The following is a 26,865-nucleotide window of genomic DNA, read 5'->3' as shown; positions in this document are numbered from 1 at the left end:
GCTTGAGGCAGACTCAGGATTTGCCTCCTCTCCCTAATCGTAGTAAAAAAAAATGCCAGATTGGCGAACAGCTGCCAAGAACCTTTCTTCCGTCAGGGAGCTGAAGATGTAGATACATGGACGTAGTGCTGGACAGCTTTAGCAAATGGCCACAAGAGTGACATCAATAATGCTCCAGATTTGGAGGATGTTGCTATTTTGAAAAACAGCACCCTCTCATTCTGTTTTGTCATTCCACTGGGGAAAATGATCCAAGTGTTTACCTCGATGTCATCATGCTGCACGTTGATTGCGGCCTCCCAAGGAAGCTTGTAATTAAATTATGGTGGAAGGTGTCTTCTGGTCATATTTCAGCAGCCAGGACAATTCCTTCACTGCCTGTCTGGTGAAGCAGGCAGCAGAAGCAATTTTCCTCAGACCTTCCCAAACAGATGCGCCGAATTTCAAGGGTGAGTTCAGTTTCCTTCTTGATTGATATCTTGCATTCCTCCTTTCATTCTCCTTCCAAAAATAGAGAGAAAGCCCACAGAGTTTGCATTATGCATTTCATATTCTGACACTCAACTTTTGTAAACAAAAGTGAGCATAAAAATTTTTTAAAGATAAATAGTGAGCAGCTAAAGAAAAATGGTACGACAATAAAAATTTATCCAGGAAAATCCTGCAGATGAAGTTCTGTTTACCTTCCTCAAACTTAGAACACATTTTAACTAATTTTATTATTTTAGCACCTATTATTCATTGGAGCTGAGATAAGAATTGACTGGGACTGGTGCTGCTAAATCAAATCATGACTTTGTGTTAGCGTTTTTGGCCCTCAAATAATGTTGCTTTGCTTGATTGACACCGGTCAACTGGAGTCACAAAGTTCCCTTGACTCACTTTCGGCGCGGTTTTCCCACCTCAATCCGGGCATGCTGGGTGAATCACGGGAGAGGCCCAAATCGAGAGCCGTGCTGGATGCAAACTAGTTTGCAAGTCACCCACCCACTCCCGATGGCGAGTTCCGGATTTCACCCAAAAATGGCAAGAAGGTCATTAAGCCTAATTTGATTTCATTTCAATCTCAGCAATGGCCTTCAGTGACATGACCATACTCTGGAGTGCCTTGGAAATGTCCACTTGTGTCTTGGACACAGGCCTCATCGATGGGACATGATGTTGTGTCCCTCAGCCATGGTTGTCATAGACTGAGCCAGTGCTTGGTAGCGTCACTTAAGGTGTGTCACTTAGGGACTGGATTCGCTCACTGGGCTAAATCGCTGGCTTTTAAAGCGACCAAGCAGGCCAGCAGCACGGTTCGATTCCCGTACCAGCCTCCCCAGACAGGCGCCGGAATATGGCGACTAGGGGCTTTTCACAATAACTTAATTGAAGCCTACTCGTGACAATAAGCGATTTTCATTTTCATTTCATGCTCCAGATTTTCCACCACAGTCGCCAACTTAGAGGTTCACCTCTCTGATGCAAGCTGACTATGCTGTCAGTCACTGCTCTTTCCTCGGGCAATCCCGTGATCTCCGGACCAATTCCTCTTAGAAGGTGAGGACTCGGATCTCTAGGATTCCTCCAAGTGCCTTCATACTTTCCTTCTTATTATAGGCTATCTTCTCCTGCGCGGACAAAGAGTGGACATTGTGAGCCACTCGCTTGATGGGTCGGGGGTCTTTAGCAGGTGGCATATGTGGGCTCCGCAGCTAGACATGAAGGGGCTGTGCTGGTGTGTTCCAGGGAGTTCTGAGGTACAAGCTTGAGGATCAGATATTGAGAGGGTGCGAGGTGTTAGCCAGTGGGTTTGGGGGAGGATGGGGGTTTGGGAATTTGAAGGGTCGCAGGTGAGATTTCTGACTTAAGAAAGATGGTAACTTACCCTTGCATCTCATTGGAGGTCATTCACCTTCTTCTGACATCAGGCAGTTGCCCTCCTGGTCATGCTGCTCGCACTCACTGCAGCTGCCACTGCCTCCCAGGTGGCTGACCCTGCTGCTGGTCCTCTGACCCCCATGGGGAAAGCAGGGTGACCCTCCTCTCAACAGAGGCATCGAGAAGCCTGGTCAAGTCAGCATCCCTAAAGCGAGAGCAGGTCTCGACTGAGTCAAGTAGCAGTACCTCATAGAGGTGCTGGAGCGGTTCTGGCTTGGATCAGGGTTCACCTCCTGGGTGGAGCTCCTATACAATGCTCCCATGGCAAACACACGGACAACCAACACCAACTCCCAGTACTTCCAGCTGCACAGGGGCACCAGGCAGAGATGCCCACTGTCCCCACTGCTGTTTGCTCTAGCGATCGAACCACTAGCGATTGCTCTCAGAACAGCAAGAAACTGGAGGGGGATCCAAAGGGCCAGCAGAGAGCACAGAGTCTCACTCTATGCAGATGACCTGCTCCTCTACATCTCAGATACACAAAGCAGCATGGACGGAATCATCGCGCTCCTAAAAGAGTTTAGCGCCTTCTCGGGCTACAAACCCAACATGAGCAAAAGCAAGATATTCCCAGTGAACCCACAAGGGGGAGGGACAGCACCAGTGGGATTGCCGTTTAAACAAGCCCAACACAAATTCTGCTACCTGGGGATCCAAATAGCCCATGACTGGAAAGGGATCCACAAATGGAACCTCTCAGCCTGGCGGAGGAAGTAAAAAAGGACCTGCAAAGGAACACACTCCCACTCTCCCTCGCGGGGAGAGTCCAGACGATGAAAATAAACGTACTGCCCAGGTACCTCTTCCTGTTTAGATCCATTCTGATCTGTATCCCCCAGGCCTTTTTCAATTCACTGAACAAACTAATCATTTGTATGGGGTGAGAAGAATGCTAGCATCCCAAAGAAGATCCTGCAGAAAACAAAGTCCAGGGGGGCTAGCCCTCCCAAACCTACAATTCTACCACTGGGCGGCGACGGCCGAACGAGTAAGGGGATGGATCCAGGAGCCAGAAGCCGAGTGGGTGCGCGCGGAGGAGGCCTCCTGCAGGGGGACCTCGCTCCGGGCCCTAGCCACCCCGGCACTTCCATCCCCACCCAAAAAACACTCCAGCAGCCCAGTGGTGGTAGCCACCCTCGGGTCCTGGAACCAACCACGCCAGCAATTCGGCCTGACCAAAATGTCCGACAAAGCTCCCATGTGCAACAACCATAGGTTCACACTAGCACTCACCGACGCCACCTTCAAAAGGTGGAGATAAGACATGGGGACACTGACAGTTAGGGACCTATACAACGACGGCAGGATCACAACACTGGATGAACTGACAGAGAGACTTCAACTAGCTAGGGGCAACAGACTACGGTATCTGCAGCTCAAAAACTTCCTGTGGAAGGAGACAAGGACGTAACCACGAACACCACGACAGACACTACTCGAGGAGTTACCTGATGCAAATATTCTGGGTAAAGAAAACTGTAGCGACATGTACAAATCTTTGCAGGTCCTTTTCACCTTCCTCTGTCAGACAAGAACCCGAATGAGTAGGTTCTTCCCAGAGGTGGAGGACAGATGTGAACAGTGCCAAGGAGGCCCAACCAACCATGCCCACATGTTCTAGTCTTGCCCCAGACTTGCTGGGTATTGGGCAGCCTTCTTCGAGGCAATGTCCAAAGTGGTAGAGATGAGGGTGGAGCCGTGCCCGTAAGTGGCGGTCTTCGGGGTATCAGACCAGCCAGATCTATTCCTGAGGAGGAGGGCGGACGCCCTTGCCTTTGCCTCCCTGATCGCCCGCCGTAGAATCCTGCTCGGCTGGCAGTCAGCAGCACCACCCGAAGCTGCAGACTGGCTGTCCTACCTCTCAGAATCTCTCCAAATGGAGAAAATCAAATTCACCGTCCGAGGTTCGGATGATGGCTTCTTCAGAACATGGGAGCCATTCACCCAATTGTTCCGGGATCTGTTTGTGGCCAACGAATTAATTAGCTGATGAATAATCAAGCAGCCAAGAGCCAGGGGAAAGTAGCCAAAGCAGGAGAAAAGAGAAGGAAGGAGGGAAAGACCCCAGTGGGGGGGGGGGGGGGGGGGGGGGGGAGAGACAGTGCAAGGGGGGATAGCCAAACACAATAGAAAAGAAAAATGAGGTGTAAGGAGGGAGGGGGGCATGGGAGGGAGGGGGACAGGGAGTAGGGGGCAAGACGGAAAGACAGAGGGCAAAGAACAATAGAGGGGAACCTGGGGGGGGTGGAGACGAGGCAGCACACACTGGGAGGAGAGTGAAGGAAATGACAACGACCATGACGAACACAGCGACAGAGAGCATGAAAGTACAGCAGGAAGAAATGACGAACAGCCGAAGCAGTGCCAAAAGCACGACAACAGCGAAAACCAACCGGGAGAAGCAAGCAAAATCGGGGGCGCCACCAAGGCTCCCCCCCACCACCCATCCAGTTCTATTTTGTAATACTGGTGTTGTATGTACTCTCTCTGGTAAAAAAAAAGTAGAAAAGAAAGATGGGTGCCCCCCCCCCCCCCCCCCCCCCCCAGACATGTATAAAGTTATAATTGTCTCTCCATTGCCTCATTGTATATACACTTCCCCAGTTTTTACCTTCCCACACCCTGGTTTATTACTGCGTATTAACGTGATCTTGCTAATTATATAGCACTGTTGTTTTTACCGTGTTTGTATTACCGTCTCTCTTTTTTCCCCTCCTTCTTCTTTATGTACACCTGTAATTATACCATGTTTGAAAACCCAATAAAAAACATTTATATAAAAACGCAACTCAATATTAACCAGAATTCTCTGGCTGTCCAACGGCGTTAGGATTCTCTGGTGCCCCCAGTGGTGACCCTTCCCCCGCCCATGAGTTTCCTGGTGGCTTCAATGAGAATTTCCATTTACAGCAATAAGAGCAGAGAATCCCTCCACCCACAAGTGGCGCATCACCTCCTGGCACCGAGAAACAGGGGGCTGGGAAGCTGGAGAACCCAGCCCTAACATACAGTTTCTTTTGCAAGCTCTGCAAAACACTGTAAATAAATATCATTAACAATATGTCATAAATAGATGGGAGCACGATAGGTTACAGTTTTATTGGGCTGTTTGTTCCTTACTATTCAAGAATTTCTGACAACAGCATCTACTCTTATATGGATGTTGGGGAAAGTTCAGGAAAAGCTGATTATTTTTCATGCTTCATTATATTGGGACGTTGCTGGCAAAGCCAGCATTTATTATTCATCTCTAATTGCCTTTGAGAAGCTAGCGATGAGTCATTTTATTGAATTGCTGTAGTCCATGGAGTGTGGTAAAGGTACAACCTTGGTGCTGTTAGATAATAATATAATAATCTTCATTGTCACAAGTAGACTTCCATTAACACTGCAGTTAAGTTACTGTGAAAAGCCCCTAGTTGCCACACTGTTCAGGTACACAGAGTGAGAATTCAGAATGCTCAATTCACCTAACAGCACGTCTTTCGGGGCTTGTGGGAGGAAACCGGAGCACAGACACGGGGAGAACGTGCAGACAGTGACCCAAGCTGGGAACCAAACCTGGGTCCCTGGCACTGTGAAGCAATGATGCTAACCACTGTGCTACCGTGCTGCCCATGGTCGGTACTTCAGAATTTTTACCCAACAATGATGAAGGAATGGTGATATATTTTCAAGTCAGGATGGTGTGTGACTTGAAGGGGAACTTGCAGGTTATGGTGTTCCCATGCTTCTGCTGCTATTCTCTTTGTAAATACTAGAGGTTGTGGGTTTGAAAGATGCTTTCGAAAGAGACTTGGTAAGTTGCTGCAGTGCATCTTGTCGATGGTAAACACTGCTATCATTGCATATCAGTGTTCGATGGAATGAATGGGTAAGGTGGTGGATGGGGTGCTGATCAAGCATGCTGCTGTCCTGAATGATGTTGAGTTCCTTGAGTGTTAACTCAGTCGGAAATGCACTGGTCCAGGCAAGTTGCAAGAATTTGGACCGGATTAAAATTTAGGGCTGCTGGTACCTTTAGTCAAGTAAACGCTATGGGCGGGATTCTCCGACCTCCCAGTCATGCGTTTCTCAATGACAGGAGGTGGTGCGTCACTCGCTGGCAGCAGGATCCTATGGTCCTGCCTCTGTCAATGGGAATTGCCATTGAAGCCGGACCTTGCCGCCGGTAAAGCTGCGGGAAGAGGTGCACTGCCAGCGGGAGTGGAGAATCCTGCTGCCAGCGAGTGGCCAGAGAATTCTGGCCTATATCCCAAATTCACAATTTCTACTGATGCTGCTGAGCTGACCGACAAATTATAATCAAGCGATGGAGACAATCAGGTGTATTGAATCAAAGTAGAATTTATTGAACAAAAAATGGTAAATATACTTAACAAAAGGCAGTGAAGACAGCGAGGATATTCCTATTCCCCTGAGAGTGCAGATCCCGTGAATTGCTGATAACACAGGTGAGCTATTTGTCTTTATCCTGATTTGACCAGTATCTCAGGAAAGTTGTCACCTGTTATGGGCCAGGGTTCAGAGAACCCCAAAGTGTATCATGGAGTTCACCTGACCCACAACTTTTACTAGATTGTGGTATGGGAAGCACACGGCCCACTCTACAGGTGTGGTACAGCAGAAATGGAAAAGTATTTTTTAAAGCAAAACAATGTTTATTCTATGAACTCAAGTTAAGCTTTTTAAAACATACAGTGAACATCTTAGCAACCATTAATTCAAATACAACCCCCAAAGAATACAATACTAAGTAATTCTTAAGCTGTCCTTTTAACATCCAGAAGACTTTAAAAAACCTTTCAGCAGAAGCACATCAGGTTAAAGTCACTACTAAGAGAGTTATTAATTTTAAATCACCAAAGGATTGATTTAAATTCTTTAGATTACAAAGAGAGACTCTAATACACCTTCTGGCTGTGACTGCAGCTATCCAGCTCTGAAAACAAAACTAAAACACACCCTGCAGCAAACAGCCTAAAACTTAAGTAAAAAGCTGACAGACAGCCCAGCTCCACCCACTCTCTGACATCACTGCATTAATAAACACCCATTTCTTAAAGGTACTCTCACTACAGATACTTATATACACACCCATTTATAAATACCCATTTCTTAAAGATACTCTCACATGACACACCATAGGAGTGATGCTGTGCCAGTGATGTCTTGAAACCGTATCCCTAATTCTGTAAGTCCTTGTGCCATATTTAGACATGGCTTTTATTAACCTTCTTCCGACCAATGAGAAAGGATGAGCCGGCACCCAATTAAGTTAATGAACCTTATTGGTTGATCACAATAAAATTTTACATTTTTCTTTCATGAAGAAATGCCTTTTCCAAATCAGTATGTGTTTAACTATAAGAAATAAGGAGCCAATCAAATAAGTTTTCCTTGAGCTGAAGAACCAGCAAGTTTATTAACCTTTGAACCAGAGAAAAACAAATAATAGAGAGGATGTCAGGACTTCAGCCCTCCTGCAATCATTTCTTCCCTGCTCTCAACCTTTCCCCTCCAACACACACACACACACACACACACAGGTATAGGTTTCAGAGATATGGGAACTGGAGCCCAATGGAAAGAAAAGGTAAAATAATATACAGTTGAGTGTCCTTTGATTGTCCTTGACGTGTAGATTTTAAACATTGCGGCCAGTTTAGGTTAACTGGTTTATTGGGTGTTGGGTGCCGGTAAAAGATAGTACAATTATTACCAAATCTCAGTTTGCTGGTATTTTTCTGGTAAAGTTGACTTCTCAAACTGGATGATACACCTTTTCCAAAAGAGAGAGAAAGAGAGAGCACAGCTTTCAACCTGTTTCCACTGCTGAACACTTTCTTGATGCTGCCAAGTGTCACTTGCAAACTCTCTGCAGTGGCTGCAACCTCGCCTTGAAATACTTCACCCATTGTGTATTTCCAAGGGGTTTTGGGTGTATCTGTCTGTGGCAGCCATTGTTTCACTCTCCAGCACATTACATTTTAATGTATCTTCCTTTGACAGTTACTTGTTTTGATAGGTGTCTAGATTATAGGAATTGTCTCTCTCCTCACATTTCCAGAGGGTGCACCTTCAAATGTGGCCTTGCATTTTAAAGCATTTTGCTTGAGGCAGCACGGTGGTGCAGTGGTTAGCACTGCTGCCTCATGGTGCCGAAGTCACAGGTTCGATCCCGGCTCTGGGTCACTGTCCGTGTGGAGTTTGCTCATTCTCCCCGTGTTTGCGTGGGTTTCACCCCCACAACCCAAAGATGTGCAGGCGGGGCAGATTGGCCACGCTAAATTGCCCCTTTACTGGAAAAAATGAATTGGGTACTCTAAATTTATTTTTTAAAACTACCTCTGACCAATCTTTCAGTCACATATCCCAATATCTCCATATGTGGGTCGGTGTCAGATTTCATCTCTCAGCTCTCCTGTGAAGCACCTTCAAACATTTGACTATTTTAAAGTTGTTATATAAATGGTAACTATTATTGTTCTTGCATTGGTGTTAATATGAGTTGCAATCAATCCCAAAAGGGCAGATAATTGGTGCTATTAACACTACATTAATACCGATGTTCTAAGATGCTCTTTTTACAGAATGTGCCACACTAATAACATTGCAATGTGAATTTGATTAATGTACCAATATTATGGTTGAAAGTCAGAAAGGAATAACAGTCTGCGGCACCCATTCACCAACCTTTGGTAAACATTGTGCTCATTAGAATGATGGATGTTCGCACTGGAGAATGGGCCAGTTTTCCATTATTTTGGGAAACCGATATCAGAAATAAGCATTTATGGATCAGTGAGAGCCCAGTTAGAAACAGAGGCAGGGATTGTGTCCTGCTCACAGGGGTGGTGAAGCCCCATCAGTTCTATGTGAGTGGCTTGATGCAATCGAGTGCTTTCAACCGCTTAAATGGCTTACCCTCCCTGCAATTGAGGTCTCCAGAGGTGGAAGCCCTGCCTGCCAACAGCAGCTAACCAATCAGAGGCTCGCAGCTCCTCATGCAGCCAGCACCAGCGTGACCAGTGGCTGCTGATGGCATTGCATCCCCCAGAAGAGCAGGATCGCCGTGAACGCCCAGTCCAAAGGTGAAGAAGAGTGGGCGAGGGTCGCTAGGTTGGGGTCATGTGATGGGGACGTGGGGAATGGAAGCAAAGCCGTGCCCCTCAACTGAGCACAGAGAGCCTGACCGTGAAGGCCCCCACACCTGATAGGGTTTACTAGGCAGCCTTGCAAGGATGCAGAAAAGCCATGTGGTTCACGTCAAATTCTTCAGGGCTCAGAAATATTGGATGTCAGTTGGCTCAATAATGAGCCTAATTGACATCCCACTGCTGGCAGTCAAGAATTCACCATCAGTCCCTTCCTCCCACCAACTAAATTGGCGAAGGTTCTCTCACCTCAGTAGACTAACCTGCCCCATGATAAGTGGGCCTGGCTGCCACGATGGGCTGCATTAAATCCAGCCCAGAGTAACAATTTCCCCTATTCCGTCACAACAGTGGACTTCAGCACCATCTTCAAATGTTCTACTAATTGCAGTTAATCAAAAAAGCATACATGCCTTACTTTTTCTGGCTGTTCCTTACAGAAGTAACATGAACCATCACTGTACTATCAACAGGGCAGAGCCTTTTGTACTTTGCAACCAAAGGTTAAAGTATCAGCAGTTAGATGAAAGAATACATGTCACACTAGACTATTTATTCTGTTCCACAGTGGCCATGGCTTCGACTGGTGGGGGTCCAGCTGCCTGTGGATCCACCATGCCAATCCCTGGATTGTGTGTACCCGTTCTGGGAGCAACCCTAGCCCCTGCCTGTTTGTCCCATTGACCACCCATAACTCTCACTGACTGTGGAGGCCTCTGGCCGTGCGGCTGAAGGCTATTGCTAATTGGGAATTGGCAATCGTGGTTAAATGAGCACTTCACACATCCCAAGTGGATTTCCATGGGTAGGCGGGCCATGTAGCATGCAGAAGTCATTGTCTGGCATCCCAATCGGACCCTGATGCCTGAACACTGTGCCTGAGCACTGCGGAAGGCAACACCACGGACCCAGCAGCCAACACCCGAACACGCAGGGGCTGAGCGACTGTACCAGGAACATTACTGCAGCAGGAGGGTGGGTGAATGCACTGGAGAGGGGACCTGCTCCTGGTCCAGGTAATGTTATGTGCGGGTGTCTGGGGTGCAGGTTGAGGTGTTCAGAGAGCAGAGACTCCTGCTGCAGTCAGAGGGTGTTGGCAAGGCGTGCCGGGTGGGGGGGTGGGTGTGGCAATGGCGGGACTAGAGGGTCCCTGGTTGTCAGTCTCACACCCTCTCCCAATTCTTTACAGATATTGTACGGTCTGGATGATATTTTGGACCCAGCGGAACTTGCCCTGGTGGTGCTGCTGGAAGGCCAGGCAGCCAGACAACGGAGAAGGCGGCATTGGCAGCACCATCGGCAGAGAGTCGAGGTGGCGACCCATTTGCTGGGCCCCGCCCCATACCCTGTGGACCCAGCCACCCATCAGGCCAGGGAGGGACCCAGAGAGAGAGGCCACCGACGGCCCAACGTATATAGGCATCGCTGGTCTATTGAACAGATGACTTCTATGCCTCAGGATCATTCCAGGGCTCGAGCACGGACTTGTGTAGCATCTCACATGCTACAGCCCACATGTGCAGCTGTGAGGTCACAGATATTCTGTTTGCGCAGGCAGCAAACTATATCGACAGGATGCCCCAGGTCCTGGGGCTAATTGATGGCCCGCATGTCACCTTGTGCTCACCGGGCCGCCTGAGAGTGCCTTACATCAACAGAAGGGGTTCCACTCCCTGAACATCCAGCAACGACCAGATGAGGACCATGCACTTGTGTGCACACTTCCCAGGAGTGTGCACAACAGCTACATCCTGGGGCAGTCGGACTTCCCCAACCTCATCGGGGACCCCAGGATGGGCAGCAGGCTCTTGGGGGATAAGGGGTACCCGCTGGGGACCTGGCCAATGATGCCAGTATAGAGGTCGGTGACTGATGCGGAAACACAATACAACGAGGCCCATGCGGCCATTCAGGATTTTATTAAGTGGTGCATCAGACTGCTCAAAATGTGGTTCCAATGCTCAACCCGTTGACAAAGGCAGGACCAGAAAATCCCGCTGGCGGGCTGCCTCCTCCGCTGAAAAACACGTGGCGGTTTGCGCAGTAAATCCCGCCTTGATTTTTAATAATGGATCAGACACAGTTGGCAGTCTATGGATGGATTCTCAGTTTGAGAGACTAAGTGCTGACACCGAGACTGAATGGAGTCTCGTTACCGATGGGGTGCGACTGCCAGGGCTATTCAGGATATGCAAATAGGCCAGCACTAGCGCCACGTGGAACTACTGCAATTCCAACTCACGCCAGTGTGTGATTCACCAGGGTCGGGATTGGCACTTGAGAGCCAACAAGCTGTAGCTGCATATAAACACCCAACTCCCCATTCCAGCCATGGACATGGCACCCCAGAGAGTGGCCCCAAGGTTCACGGACGCAGAGCTAGAGATATTGCTGGAGGTAGTGAAGGAAGGCAGGCACTCTGTTCCCATGGTGAAAGGAGGCTGCCATCCACTGATATCAACCGGGCCTGGGCAGAGGTGGCCGTGGCTGTGAGCACCGTGGGTCCCACCACAAGGACCGGAAAGCAGTGCCGTCAGAAGCTACCTGACATCCGCAGTAGAAGTCGTAGGTGCAAGGTCACGGCCATGGGTCAGGATGTCCACGGCCTGGGTTACTCTGTGCGGGCAGTGGCTGAGGCGCAGGACAGGGCAGCCTTGTCACAGGCAGTCATGTACCAGGGCCACATGGACATTGCTATGTTGCTCCAGATCATCGCCCAGTCACAATGGGCCATGGTTGAGAGCGCGAGATCATCGGCGTGGCACTGGTTGGTCTGAGCCAGTAACGGAGGGACCTGGCACGGACACTGAGTGATGTGGCACAGACCCAGAGAGAGGTGGCACAGACCCAGAGGGACAAGACACAGTCCTAGAGGGATGTGGCACTCTGCCTGTGCTCCACGGCCGTGAGCATTGAGACTTTGGTCAAGAAGAGGGCAGGCCTCCAGGATTGGCACTGCCAGGTGACGGAGCCCCCAGAACCCGCTCCAGACATGCCCCCATCCCAAGGAGTAGCCCGTTGGCCATTGGGCACGCCGAGGGAGGAGGAGGTGATGGGGCCTGTGCCAGTGACTCCCGCATGCAGCGCCTCTGAATTCTACCACCCCCCACTTGTCCCTGGTGCGTTCGATGGACAGCGGGAAGAACAGGGTGGCACCACGCCAACTGTGACACCCAGAAGACTGCTTGGTGCATCCAGGACCAGTCACTCCCAAAGTGCCGAAGTGGGGCAGAATTCGTACATTCTTCGACAGCAAAACTGGCGCCACACTTGGACCGATTCAACGACTGTTAAGGAGCCAGCACCAGTGCCACGTGGAACACAAATGATTCCAAAGGGAAACTGTGCGGGATTCGCCGGATTCGCGATTGACACTCAGGAGGCTGGCAAGCTGCAGCAGCATCTGCACTCTTCACTCCCCACACACCATCCCAACCAACAAGATGGCAGCAAGGAGAGCGGCCCCCTGTTTTACAGACGCTGAACTCTAGACCCTGTTAGAAACAGTGGAGATCAGGCAGGCGACCCTGTACCCCGGCATAGGAATGACGCTGCCACGCTGTGCCTGGGTGCAGGTGGCAGAGGCCGTCAGTGTCGTCAACAACAACATTGTCCGCACCGGCCAGCAGTGCTGAAGATACTGCACAACCTCCTCAGGACGACCAGGTGAGTAGGCACCACTGTGCCCCTGGGATGAACCCTCATCCCATATACCCGTAACCCTACCCCCCCCCCCCCCCCCCCCCACCCAGAGGGTGGCTGAACCCCCTCCCTGCACCACATGTCGGCACCCATACCGGCTGCCATGGCCAAGTGCCCTGACCACTGAAGCCACCAGCTATCCACCCCCTAGGCTGCATTTATCAGACTGTCTAACTCATGCATTTTCTGTTCCCTCCCCACAGGAGGAGGCTGCCCCTGACCGCTGGGAGTGGGAGAAGACTGGAGGGGAACTGCTGAATCTGCGGCCCTTCACTGCAGAAGAGTAGCGGGCCCTGAATGTGGTCGGTGGACCCGAGAAAAGCGCTTTCCGGGGTGGAGATCACCGTCAGGCTAGGAAGTGAGATCCGCTTAGCTGCGGTTCACGTGACACGCGTATCACCCCCCACACCGCCCACACACCATCCTCACCCCCACGCCACCCTCACCACCCACAGCCCCATTCCACAATCCCTCTCAAACACACACTCCTACCCCCTCCCCAACACATCCCCCCCTCCCACTCCCCTTCTTCCCCCCCCCCACTTCCCTGCCCGTTGTCTAATCATGCATCTTGTCATGTGTCTTGCAGGACGTGCTGATAATGGGGCGGGCCTTTCTGGTGTACCCTGTCCCCAGCCACAGCAAGGGCCCAGGTACCGACCAGAGATGATAGCACGGACGCGAGCCATAAGACCCAGAACATCCCGGAGCTTGAGTCCAAGGATGACACAGAACTCGCATCACAACTGTCTCCAACACCCTCCATCAGCCCAGAGACACACACCTCGGTCGGGCACTTTAGTGAAGAGGCTCCTGGGGCACTATCTGGTGCACAACACCTGCATGCTCTGGTACAGCAGGTGGAGGTAGGAACTTGCGAAGGATGGACTGGTGGAGGGCAGGCCTCAGGGACAAGCTGCCATGCAGATGGGTTTCAGGCTTCTGGAATGGACAGTCCCATCGATCGTGGAGATGCAGTCACAGAGCCAAGGACTACATGAGGGATTGTCGGCGAGCATCCAGCACCTACAGGTAGAGGATCCAACTGCATGCAGGAGTAGGAGGTGGTGCCTGCCATGCATGCCACCCATGCCATGGTGTCAGCGGTAGAGGCCTTGTGGCCGAGGATTTCGCCCATGGATCAGCACGTCCAAGGCCTGGGGCACTCTGTGCAGGTGGTGGCTGAGGCACAGGACAGGACTGCCTTCTCTCAGGCAACCATGTGCCAGAGTCAACTGGACATTGTAGCAGTGCTCCTGAGTGTGGTCCAGTCACAGTGGGCCATGGCTGAGAGTGCAACAGCATTGCCCAGGCACTGGCCGACTTGGCACACATACAGAGGGATGTTGTCCGGTCCCAGAGGAAGATGGCACAGTCACTGGCTGATGTAGCACAGACTCCAGGGTGATTGTAAATTCAGTGGGTGATGTAGCGCAGTCCCAGATAGAGGTGGTCCATTCCCTGTGCTCCATGGCCGTGAGCATGCAAAGCCTGGTCGAGAGCAGTCCTCCAGGACTGGCAGTGCGAAGTGGCGGGGAGCCTCAGGGTTTGGGTCCGCTTGCACTCCCGTCCCATGAAGTAGCCCGGGGGCCGTCAGGCCACCATAGGGAAGAGGAGGTAATGGGGCCTGTGTCAATGACTCCCGCAGGGAGGTGTCGGAAGACCGCAGCCCCTCGGCCTCCCCTTCCTGTCCCTGGTTCATCTGGTGGGAAACAGGGTGGCACCAGACCACCTGTGATATCCATCAGCATCCAGGCCCGGTCACGCCAGAAGATGCCTGCCCAAGGGAACCCAGGTCACAGAGTGGGAATCACAACCGTTGACAGACCTTAAAGAGCATCTCTTCAATTCATTATGATAAAGGGGGCGTGGCTTCACTAGTATTACGCTCACCACTTGTCCTCCTGACTCTGTTCACCACTGGATTCAAACTGGAGCTGTCCCAGCCACAAACGTTATGCTCTTGCCATCAATTCCTCAATCTCTGTCTCAAATTAATCAGACTGTTAAAAACCGAGCATCCTACTCAACCCTGACTTGAAACTATATTGTCTTTTCTTCACTGTTGCTGCGTCAAAGACCTGGAACTCCTTTTCTAACAGTACCGAGGGTGCACCTACATCACATAGAACATAGAACAGTACAGCACAGAACAGGCCCTTCGGCCCTCGATGTTGTGCCGAGCCATGATCACCCTACTCAAACCCACGTATCCACCATGGACTGCAGAGGTTCAAGAAGGCAGCTCCTCACCTCCTTTTGAAGGGCAACTACGGTTGGCAAGAAAGGCTGGCCTGGTCAGAAATGTCACATTTTATAAAAGCATAAAAAAATACTAAAGTACACTTCTGACTCCATATCATTGACATCACAAAAATTTTGACTCCTTATTTCTATCTGCCTATCTTTGCCCACCCCATCTCAGTCCGGCAGCTCCTCAAACAATCATCCATGCATTTCCCATTTTGAGATTTGACTGTTCTAATCATCTTCAAAAATCTTTCATTCTCCATCCGTCCATTTCTTCAACATATCCAAAGCTCAGTCTGCAGATGTGAGTATTGGCAGGTAGGCACAGAAAATCATTCATTCATCATAGTGAAACTGTCATCTCTTCAGGAGACATCTGATGGTAATGGTATTGCAAGGAATAAATGACATCAATTTAACATAGAGGATAATGAGAATCTGGGTGCCATTGGGATAAAAACATGAAAATAGACCAGAACGGTAGCACAAGTGGATAACACTGTGACTTCACAGCGCCAGGGTCCCAGGTTCAATTCCCCGCTGGGTCACTGTCTGTGTGAGTCTGTACATTCTCCCCGTGTCTGCGTGAGTTTCCTCCGGGTGCTCCGGTTTCCTCCCACAGTCCAAAGACTCACTCCTAGGTGGATAGGCCATGATAAATTGCCCTTAGTGACCAAAAAAGGCTAGGAGGGGTTATTGGGTTACGGGGATAGGGTGGACGTGAGGGCTTAAGTGGGTCGGTACAGACTTGATGGGCCGAATGGCCTCCTTCTGCACTGTATGTTCTATGTTCTAAGATGAAATGGCTTAAAAAAAACTCCAGATAGCAGGCAGATATAACTTTTTAAGTTGGGGCTTCGTCTATTCTTTCCATAAGCTAAAATGGTGTGTTGCATGCACATTGGCTAGGGGAGCAACTGTTTCTGGTGCACAGGTATTCAGCACGTACAACCAGGTTATTATCAGGGCCTATAGTTTCTGTCACCAATGCATTCCAGTCATGTAGAACTGTTATAATGAGTGAAGTTAGATTGCCTATTTGGCACTTTTGACCAACGACATTGTTGCAAGCAGTTTGGCCTTTGACTCTTTCACTTTCATGCATGGAACCTTCCCCTCCTAATAATTGCTTAATTGTCCACCACTTTTTTCAACTGGATATAACCTGAATCAATGTAGAAGACTCCCAGGAAACTATGCACCAGTTCCAAAATGCTTATCCTGCTAGTGGCAAATGACATACTCAGGAGGCATCTGAATGTTGCTTTTGTAAGTGTGACTACATCAGCATTGTGTTCCTAACCTGAGCAAACCTGTGCCAGATGCTAATAGAGACCATGGGCGGGATTCTCCGACCCCCCGCTGGGTCGGAGAATCGCCAGAGGCCGGCGTCAATCCCGCCCCCGCTGTTTCCCGAAGTCTCCGGCACCTGAGATTCGGCAGGGGCGGGAATCGCGCCGTGCCGGTCGGCAGGCCCCCCCCCCCAGCGAGTCACCGGCCCGTGATGGGCCGAAGTCCCGCCGCTGTCATGCTGGTCCCGCCGGCATGGATAAAACCACCTACCTTACCGGCGGGACCAGGCGGCACGAGCAGGCTCCGGGGTCCTCGGGGGGGCACGGAGCGATCTGGCCCCGAGGGGTGCCCCCACAGTGGCCTGGCCCGCGATCGGGGCCCATCGGCGGGCGGGCCTGTGCCGTGGGGGCACTCTTTTCCTTCCGCCTTCGCCATGGTCTTCGCGATGGCGGAGGCGGAAGTGACCCCCTCCCCCTGTGCATGCGCGGGGATGACGTCAGCAGCCACTGATGCTCCGGCGCATGCGCTGACTTCCGCCGGCCGGCGAAGTCCGTTCGGCCCCTGCTGGTGTGGCACCAAAGGCCATTCCCACCAGCCGGCAGAGCACCAACCACTCCGGCGCGGGCATCGCCCCTCAATGTTAGAGCTTGGCCCCTAAAGGTGCGGAGACTTCCGCATCTTTGGGGCGGCCCGACGCCAGAGTGGTTCACGCCACTCCATCACGCCGGGACCCCCGTCCCGCCGGGAAGGTGAGAATCCCGGCCCATTTCAGAGTAAACTATACTGCCTGAGTAATGTTGTAATTCAATAACTAAATTACTGTGAATAGCTATGCTGATTTTTACCTTGCAGGTACAGGTACCTCATGCCTCGTGTAGCGGACCTGTACACGAAGTTAACGGACGCCACTCCTTTACAAAGCTGGACCTGAGCCACACATACCTCCAGCTGGAGTTAGACGCAGCGTCTCGAAAATCAGTAAAGTCACCATAGTCCGAGATGACCATAGACTGCTTTCCCCATTGATGGGGAGAGGTGACTGGCGGTGATTTAACCTGAGGATCACCACACCTTAGGCAAGAGGCAAGGTTGAGATGATGGAGCCTTCATGTATAACCTCAGCCGGTACAGGAATTGAACCCACGCTGTTGGCCTTACTCTGCATCACAAACCAGCTGTCCAGCCAACAGAGCTAAATTGGCCCCGGCTTCTTGAAAATACGTTACTGTCAACACCACAGGGGCTGGACAAGTACACCCAGCATCTATTCGGGGTGTCATTGGTTTGTGCAATTTTCCAACGAGTAATGGAAAATATCCTCCAAGGACTCGTCTACCTGGATGATATACTTATCACATGACCCACCGGGAAGAGCACGTGGGCAACCTAGAAGAGGTTCTTCGATGGTTTTCATACGTGGGTGTTCACCTGAAAAAGTGCATCCTCTAGGCTAAAGGGATCACATATTTGTCGATAAGGGCAGGTTGCATCCAGTGGATGAAAAAGTCCAGAGCATCAAGGGAGCTCCAACACCTGAGAATACGGCAGAGCTGAGGTCGCTCCTGGGACTTGTCAACTATGACGGGAATTTATTTTTAAGTGTTTTTATTGGTTTTCTCATTTTTATATTCAACTTGTACGTCAAATTACCAGTTTCATAGCTGCACATAGTACCAAACAAAAACAACGAAGAAAAAAATAAAATTAGAAAAGAGCGATAAAGCAAAGAATGAGAAAAACAAAATACAACCAAGGATCATTATAAATATATACCCATCTACATGTCGCCAACCCCCCCCCCCCCCCCCAACTCTGTGGCTGCAGGCCCCTAGTTGGCCAATCCGCACTCCCTGGTGTTGAGCATAACGTGTATTACCCATCATATTGCTGCTCGCTCTGGCTTTCCATTTATCCTCGGGCCTGTCCCCTGTGGCCATGGTCTTTTTAACAAGCCTTTTGCACCCCCTCTGTTCCCGCCCCCTTCTCTTCCCTATCATTTACAATATGTGGCTCATCTGTGCCCGCCTCCCGCTCATCTCTACTGGTCGCAGGTATTACAGGAAGTTTATCCCAACCCTGGCTACCCTGCTGGCGAAGCTGCAGGGTGCTCCTAAAAGAAAGAACCAGAAATGAGTGTGGAAAGCGCCACAAGTGGAAGCATTCACCAAGTTGAAATGACAGCTGTTATCTTCAAAATTCTAAACACGTAAGGCTGCTTATCCTCATGTGCGACATCTCTCTATATGGTGTTGGGGCAATGTTGTCCTATCGATGGGACTGAAAGACCAATAGCCTATGCGTCCAGGACCCTGGCCGATGCAGAGCTTTGTTGTGCGCAGATTGAAAAAGGTCTGGCTGTGATTTTTGGGGTGACATAATTACACCAGTACATCTACGGCCATCATTTTACTGTAATCCTAGATCAAAAACATACTCGGCCTATTCAAGGAAGATAGATTAATACCACCGATAGCCTCGACCAGGATACAACGGTGAGCTTTGCTGTTGCAGCGTACAAATGCACATGTGAATATCATCCTGGCGCACAGATTGCGCCCGCGAATGACCTTAGTCAACTCCTGCTGTCTGTAAGACGGTAGCGGACGAAGTTGTGCTAGCATTACCTTTATGGACACATTACCCTTCACAGCCGCTCAAATCCGCTCATGGGCCTAAAAGGATCAAACATTGGCTCAGTACTTTCAGAGGACATTATGGTCAGATACATACCTCCGGCAGGATCCCCTCGACATTCAATGCAAAAAAGATGCTCCTCGACATGATACTTGCCCCTGACATGGCCCCACAGGAGATCCCCTCCACCACCGGCCACTGAGGGACCTCCCTGTGGGCCTCGTGGAATATGCGTTCCCCTGTTAGTCGGTGGAGGTCTTTCAGCTAAGACTGGTGGAAATCAACTTATAAAAGCCAGTCTAGAATGGTAGTCTATTTTGGGACCTTGGAGCTGTGGCCTTTACTTTTGTTGTCAAATTAAATCTCCTTTGAATTTACCTTCCCGGGCCTCCTGAAACAGGACTTGGAGCAACCCTCATGCAGCAAGGACAACCAGTTGTGTTTGTATCCAGTGAATTAACACAAACTGAATTATGCTATACATAGATTGTGAAGTAGTGCCTGACTATTGTCTTTGCTTGTGAGCATTTCCATCAGTACCTGTTTGGGAGAGAGAAAGTGATGGTCGAGTCTGACCGCAAGTCACTTCAAAGCATCTTTCTCAAACCACTTCTATCTGCTTCAAAGTGTTTACAAATGAAGTTGCTTCATTGCAGAGATATCATTTGGAAGTAAAGTACAAACAAGGGAAGCAGATGTACATTGCCGATATGCTGTATAGAGCTACACTATCTTTGAAGGAAGTTGATAATATTTGTACCAAACGTGAAATCTTTCAGATTCAACAAGAAGCAATGGCACAACCACAGTCACAGTTGACCAATATTCAGAGTATTAGGAGTTAAACCAGCTGACGTCGATGAATACCAGTGAGATTGCAGACGCCTGAAACCACACTTCAGTTTTCAGACATTGTGATGAGTGACAATGGCCCTCAATTCATCAGTGAGAAATTCACACTCTTGATCAAAGATTAGAAAATTCAGCACAACATGTCATCTCCACACTATGCCCAATCAAATGGAAAGTCAGAGGCAGCAGTGAAAATTGTCAAAGCATTCATCAAAGCATTGACTAGATGCCTTGCAATGTGCTGAAATGTTAGAGTGGAGAAACATGTTCGCTGAACGTATGGGAAGTTGTTCATTCCAACGACTAATGTCAGGCTGTACCCAGACTACCCAGCAGTTAAAAAACTACTGAGGCCAGGAGTGACAAGATCAGAGTGAAACAACAAAGATAGATTTCACTTTGATAAATCTCCCTGTACCAGGATGAGTATCAGGCAGTCTCCACACCAGATGAACGGGAACGGGAACTCTACTAAACTCAGCGAGGTCTCAAACTGGCTGGATGAGGATGGATATGTTGCCGCTACACAGATTTTAGTTGGCTGTTTTTTTTTAAAATTCTGATCCTGGGGGTGACTGGTCTAGCAGCAAACTATATTGTCAAATTTTCATTGGTATGTACTGTACAGAAACCAAATGGGGCAAGTGGGAAGCTGGAGTTTAAACCGAAGCGTAAATAAAACTGATACTCGGGGTGAATTGCTTAGTCTGACAGGGTGGTAGTATCGCTGATACCGAGTCCCAGATGCAACCTTGATAAGCTTGTAATTTAATATTGCCACCAGGTTTAAGGGCAGCACGGTAGCATTGTGGTTAGCACAATTGCTTCAGAGCTCCAGGGTCCCAGGTTCGATTCCCGGCTTGGGTCACTGTCAGTGTGGAGTCTGCACGTTCTCCCCGTATGTGCGTGGGTTTCCTCCAGGTGCTCCGGTTTCCTCCCACAGTCCAAAGATGTGCAGGTTAGGTGGATTGACCATGCTAAAATTGTCCTCCGTGTCCAAAATTGCCCTCAGTGTTGGGTGGGGTTACTGGGTTATGGGGATATGGAGGTGTGGACCTTGGGTAGGGTGCTCTTTCCAAGAGCCGGTGCAGACTCGATGGGCCAAATGGCCTCCTTCTGCACTGTAAATTCTATGATCTATGAGCTTTTATACTGATGTTCCATAGTGTCAACACCCAGGAAACATCATAAATATACCAGGTCCTTGGGAACTCACACTCAGAATTTTGGTCAGAGTCAGTATCCAGAGAGACAATTGGGCTGAACAAGTGTCCTGCCATACCCCTGATTCTGCTGCTGCACCACGGGAATTTCTGAGCCCTTACAAATTACAAGGTCAAAACTGTCAGCTGCATAAAGGAAGTCAAGTTTTAAATCAAGGTGGCCATGGGTTGCACACAGGAATGACACTTAATTACTCTGCAGTTTGTGAAGTGCGTCTAACTCTATGTAACAAGCAGTAACATCAGCTACTGATCACATTGCCTAAATCAACATACTTCTCTGTTTCTCAAAATGTTTCTCTTTTCAAACACAGGTGGACGCTCATGGAAATATTCTCCTCACAACTCTTGAAATTCGGAATGAAGTGAGAGCTTCCGAGGTGCTGACGAATATCAATGATCCAAGAACGACCATGTTTTCTTATGATGGTGCCAGCATCCAGTACAGAAGGTCAGCCACAAGCAGGGGTGGCTATGGTAGAAGCACAATAGAAAGGAACATGGTTCAGAAGAAGGGACGGTTGCGGCGACGAACATCACAACTGAAAATTAAAATCCCAAATTTGGCTGATGTGAATGCCATAGACAAATGGTCACGGGTGGTCTTTCCTGTAACATTTGGGTTTTTTAACTTGGTTTACTGGCTCTATTATGTACACTAGCTCAAACATTATGTACAGTACGGGTAGAATTCCTTCTTATTTTCTTTTATTAACCCTTAAAGAACTGTAATAGCAATATAGCAACAACCTTAAGGTAAGATATTCAGCCCCAATATTGTTTTCCGAATTAAATACATAAATATGTTTATCAATGAACTTGTGTCTGATCGCTATGAATGATTTGGCTTCAAATAATTTTCTGTACATAAATACTTAACTTCTATTGGTAGGTATTCAGGATTTTCTGCTTTACATATTTAGGGCTGAATTTCATGGTGGTGATCCCACCCACCCTATTGTAAGCCGGTAGCAACCTGCCACATCCATTTTCAAGAATCCTGTCAGTATCAGAGGTCAGGCACTTAACTGGCTGTCTTCAGGATTGATTTGCCTTAAGGTAAAGATTATGCCCCCCCCCCCCCCCCCCCCCCCAAACCATAAGAACCACCAGCCAATCAGAGAGCCAGCCACAGTTCAGTGCCAGCAGTGCCACCAGGAGTGGTGGCTGCTGTTGGCACTGCAGCAGGCCTCAAAGCAGCAACCAGGAAGAAGGCTGCAAAAGTCAAGTGAAAGAGGTTGTCTCACAGGGGTTAGTCAGGCAGGATCCATATAATCAGCAGGGACGGCACGGTGTGAAGAAACAATCGCCTTCCCGACTCCCCCAATTAAATTAGGGATGAGAAAGATTGAGGTCAGCCTTCATGCCTGCAGACCAATTGAACACTTATATAGGGCCTCAACTCACCTTCACTGGTGATATTCTACCAGTGGCAGGGAGGCCCCAAACCATATGAAAAGGCCACCCACTCTACTCTTCAGGACCGAGTAAGGTGAGCTCTTGATTTGGCACCGTGTGCCCTTGGAGGGCACTGTCAAAGACAAGGGCTACTCCTGCTGAAGAGGCACCCAACCCTCTCTCTGAATCCTGCCTGACGGCCCCCAGAGAGTCTGCCTCACTCACTTGTCTCCTGGGGTTTCCTGAATGGTTGTTAAGTCGAGTCTACTGCAGTACTAGCAGTGGCACATTAGAAACACTAATGCATAGCACTAATGCACACAATTTACTACTGAAATTATTTTTATACTAACCTGATGACGGAAAAACATAGATTGAAAACTAATGTGCCAAGTACCCTTCGACATTCCAATGGAAAGTATATCCCTTGCGCTTGACACCGAGAAGGAACAATATCTCCTGCACTCAGAGTGAGGCAGTCTTGGTCAGAAATGGTGGCGAGTGCAAGTGTATCACAGTTGACTCACTGTGCCAGCCATATTTTGTGCAGAGCAGTTAGTGCTGTTATACGTGTTGCAGTGAAAATCACTGAAGTTCAATCCTTAGGTTTACGATCATTTAGTACAATGGTGCAGAACAATTTAATGTCTCATACACGACAAGACAGAAATTGCCTGTGGAGATTTTCTGATCCTCAGAAATATTCAATATAAACTGCTACTGAAATACTTTCAAACAACACATGTTTATACGTGCAGCCAACAGAGGTGTAAATTTTGTGATATTTTAACATAGAACATACAGTGCAGAAGGAGGCCATTCAGCCCATCAAATCTGCCCCAACCCACTTAATCCCTCACTTCCTCCCTATCCCCGTAACCCAATAATCCCTCCTAACCTTTTTGGTCACTAAGGGCAATTTATAGGGCAGCATGGTGGCCTAGTGGTTAGCACAGCTGCCTCACGGCGCTGAGGTCCCAGGTTCGATCCCGGCTCTGGGTCACTGTCCGTGTGGAGTTTGCACGTTCTCCCCGTGTTTGCGTGGGTTTCGCCCCCACAATCCAAAAATGTGCAGAGTAGGTGGATTGGCCACACTAAATTACCCCCTTAATTGGAAAAAAAATTGGATAATCTAAAACTAAGGGCAATTTATCATGGCCAATCCACCTAACCTGCACGTCTTTGGACAGTGGGAGGAAACCCACGCAGACACGGATGTTTTAAATATCCTTTTGAATCTATGCTTCATACATCCGGTGGGACATTTTTGTTTAGAAAATATTTTATTGAAGCATTTGTAATTTTCACAGTTTAACACTTTAATATTCCTTAAACTACCGGGAGCCAACACATGCAAAAAATCTAAAAACAACATCCCCTACTATCCCCGCTCTATTTCCTAATTATCCGTGTACTAAGTTCCCTGTCCTTGTCTTACACAACCATGCCTCCCATTTTCCTCCCCCCCCCCCCCCCGCCCCCCTTACTGCTGACATTCAGTTTTCCTTGAAGAAGTCGATGAACGGCTGCCACCTCTGTGCAAACCCCAGAATTGAACCTCTCAAGGCAAACGTAACTTTTTCCAGACAGAGAAACGCTGCCATATCGCCAACCCACACTCCTGACTTTGAAGGCTCCGAGTCCCTCCATCCCAGCAAAATCCGTCTCCGGGCCACCAGGGAGGAGAAGGCCAGAACATCAGCCTCCCTGCCTGCCATGACCCCCGGATCTTCCGATACCCCAAATATTGACAATTCTGGACTCGTAGTCACCCTCCCTTCCAGGACCTCTGACATAACATCCGAGAATCCCTGCCAGAATCCCCTCAACTTCAGACAACGCTCAACAACGCCCAGAACATATGTACATGATTTGCCGGGCTTCCCCCACAGCGTCCGCATCTATCCTCCACTTCCTCAGAAAACCTGCTCATCCGGGCTACCATCATGTGGGCCCTCTAAACCACCTTGAACTGAATCAGGCTATGTCTGGCACAAGACGAGGATGAATTAACTCTCTTCAAAGCCTTTTTCCATAGTTTGATTTCCAGCTACCCTCCCAAATCTTCCTCCAACTTCCTCTCCACCTCCCAGATAGGGACTCCTTCCTACTCCTTATATATCTCTGGGACTCTCCCCTCCCCAACCCCCGTTTTTGACAACACCTCATCCTGTCGTTCCCTCAGGGGGAGGCTAAGAAAGCTTGGAACCTGCCTCCGGACAAAGTTCCGTTCCTGTAGGTACTGAAACCCTTTCCAAGCCGGCAACTCAATCTCCTCCTCTAGAACATAGATGTACAGCGCAGTACAGGCCCTTCGGCCCTCGATGTTGCACCGACCTGTGAAACCACTCTGAAGCCCATCTACGCTATTCCCTTATCATCCATATGTTTATCCAATGACCATTTAAATGCCCTTAATGCCCTCTAGTGCCTCCAGGCTCGGGAAACCCTTCTAAATGAAGAGATCCCCAAATCTCTCAATCCCTGCCCGCTGCCACCTCCTGAAGCCCCCGTCCAGCACCGCCCCCCACCGGAACAAAACTGTGATTGTCACAGATCAGTGACCACTCTGATGCCCCCTCCAATCTCATGTGCTGTCTCCGTTGTCCCCACACCCTCAGGGCTGCCACCACCACTGGGCTTGTGGAGTACCGAGCCGGCGAGAATGGCAGGGCGCTGTCAATAAAGCCTCCAAACTCGTACTCTTACAGGATACCGCCTCTACTCGCTCCAAACCGACCCCTCCCCCACTACCCACCTCCTGACCATCGATATGTTGGCTGCCCAGTAATAATTAATAAAACCCGGGAGGGCCAAGCCCCCCTCCCCGTGGCCCCGTTCCAGGAGTGCCTTCTTCACCCTCGGGGTTTTACAAGTCCACACAAAACCCGAAATTGGCGCATTCATTTTCCTAAAAAAGGCCTTTGGGACAAAAATTGGGAGACATTGAAAAAAAACCAGCAGTCTCGGGAGGACTGTCACCTTCACCATCTGCACCCTCCCCTCCAGTGTCAGCGGGAGCATGTCCCACCTGCGGAAATCCCTTTTCATCTAATTGACCGCTTTACCCAGATTTAACTTGTGGAGCTGTCCCCAATCCTTAGCCACCTGGATCGCCAGATACCTAAAGCTCCTCCCCACCACCTCAAAAGGTAACTCCCTCAGTCTCCTTTCCTGCCTCGTGAACACCTCACTCTTTCCCATTTAAACCTGTAGCCTGAGAACCGCCCAAATTCTTTCAGTGTCTCCATAATTCCAGCCATTCCCCCCCCCAACAGATCTGTGATATAAAGCAGTAAATCGTCCGCGTAGAGCGAGACCCTGTGCTCCACCTCCCCCTCTCACTATTCCCCGCCAAACATTCGATAACCAAAGGGCCATTGCCAAGGGCTCTATGGCCAGGGCAAACAGTAGTGAGGAGAGCGGACACCCGTCTTGTCCCCCTACAGAGCCTAAAATATTCTCACTGGACCCGGTTGGTTCTTACCTTCGCCATAGGAGCCTGGTATAGCAACCGGACCCAATCCACAAATCCCTGTCCAAGCCCGAACCTGCCGAAAGTATCCCATAGGTACTTCCACTCCACCCAGTCAAAGGCCTTTTTTGCATCCTTAGCTACTACAATTCAACCTCGCGCCCCTCCGCTGGCATCATTATAACATTCAGGAGCCGTCTAATGTTGGATGTCAGGTGCCTGCCCTTCACAAATCCCGTCTGGTCCTCCCCGATTATCTCCGGGACACAATCCTCTATACGTGTGGCCAAGACCTTTGCCAGCAATTTAGCATCTACGTTCAAAAGGAAAATCGGCCTGTATGATCCACAGCTCTCCGGGTCTTTGTCCCACTTCAAGATGAGAGAGCTCAATGCCTGTGATAGCATTGTGGGGAGCACTCCCAGCTCCTTAGACTCGTTAAAGGCCTTAACCAGGAGTGGCCCCAGTAACCCAGAAAACCGTTTATAAAACTCCACTGACTATCCATCAGGTCCCAGGACCTTCCCTGATTGCATCGCCCCCAACCTGTCTATCACCTCCCCAAGCAAATTGGGATCCCCAGGCATTCCACCAGCTCCTCATCTACCTTCGGGAACTCCAGCCTCTCCAAAAATTGCTTCATATCCTCCTCCCCAGCTGGGCATTCCGATTCATAGAGTTGACTATAGAATTCGCGAAACACATCATTTATCACCTCCGGATCCACCACTACCTTCTCCCTCATATCCTTTACTTTTTTTTTGCCGTACAAATAAGTCTATCCTGGAATATACCTTGTGCACATGGGAGTAGACTGAATACTCCCTGCTCCCTGGCATCCCAAATCTCCACGGATCCTTCCCCCCCCCCCCCCCCCTCCCCCCCCCCCCCCCCCCCTCCATGCGCTCCATAAACCCCCGCAGTTCTTTCGCCATTGCTGATACTTTTCCCAACC

The 26,865-nt window shown here is 49.6% G+C and overlaps 1 protein-coding gene across 1 annotated transcript in view; it reads left to right on the top strand.

Moving 5' to 3' along the window:
- The window catches only part of gabrb1 (gamma-aminobutyric acid type A receptor subunit beta1), a 434,746-nt gene extending 412,891 nt beyond the window's left edge, over positions 1 to 21,855 (top strand). The window contains exon 9 of the mRNA XM_038791278.1: positions 21,352 to 21,855. Coding sequence (XP_038647206.1) covers positions 21,352 to 21,699 — 348 coding nt within the window. The 3' untranslated portion in view covers positions 21,700 to 21,855. The remainder of the gene's footprint in view (positions 1 to 21,351) is intronic.
- Positions 21,856 to 26,865: the final 5,010 nt, after the last annotated feature.

This window comes from Scyliorhinus canicula, chromosome 3, assembly GCF_902713615.1.
Source record: "Scyliorhinus canicula chromosome 3, sScyCan1.1, whole genome shotgun sequence".
Lineage (NCBI taxonomy): Eukaryota > Metazoa > Chordata > Chondrichthyes > Carcharhiniformes > Scyliorhinidae > Scyliorhinus > Scyliorhinus canicula.
The sequence above is the reverse complement of the archived record's forward strand: the minus strand, read 5'-3'. Positions and strand labels throughout refer to the sequence as shown.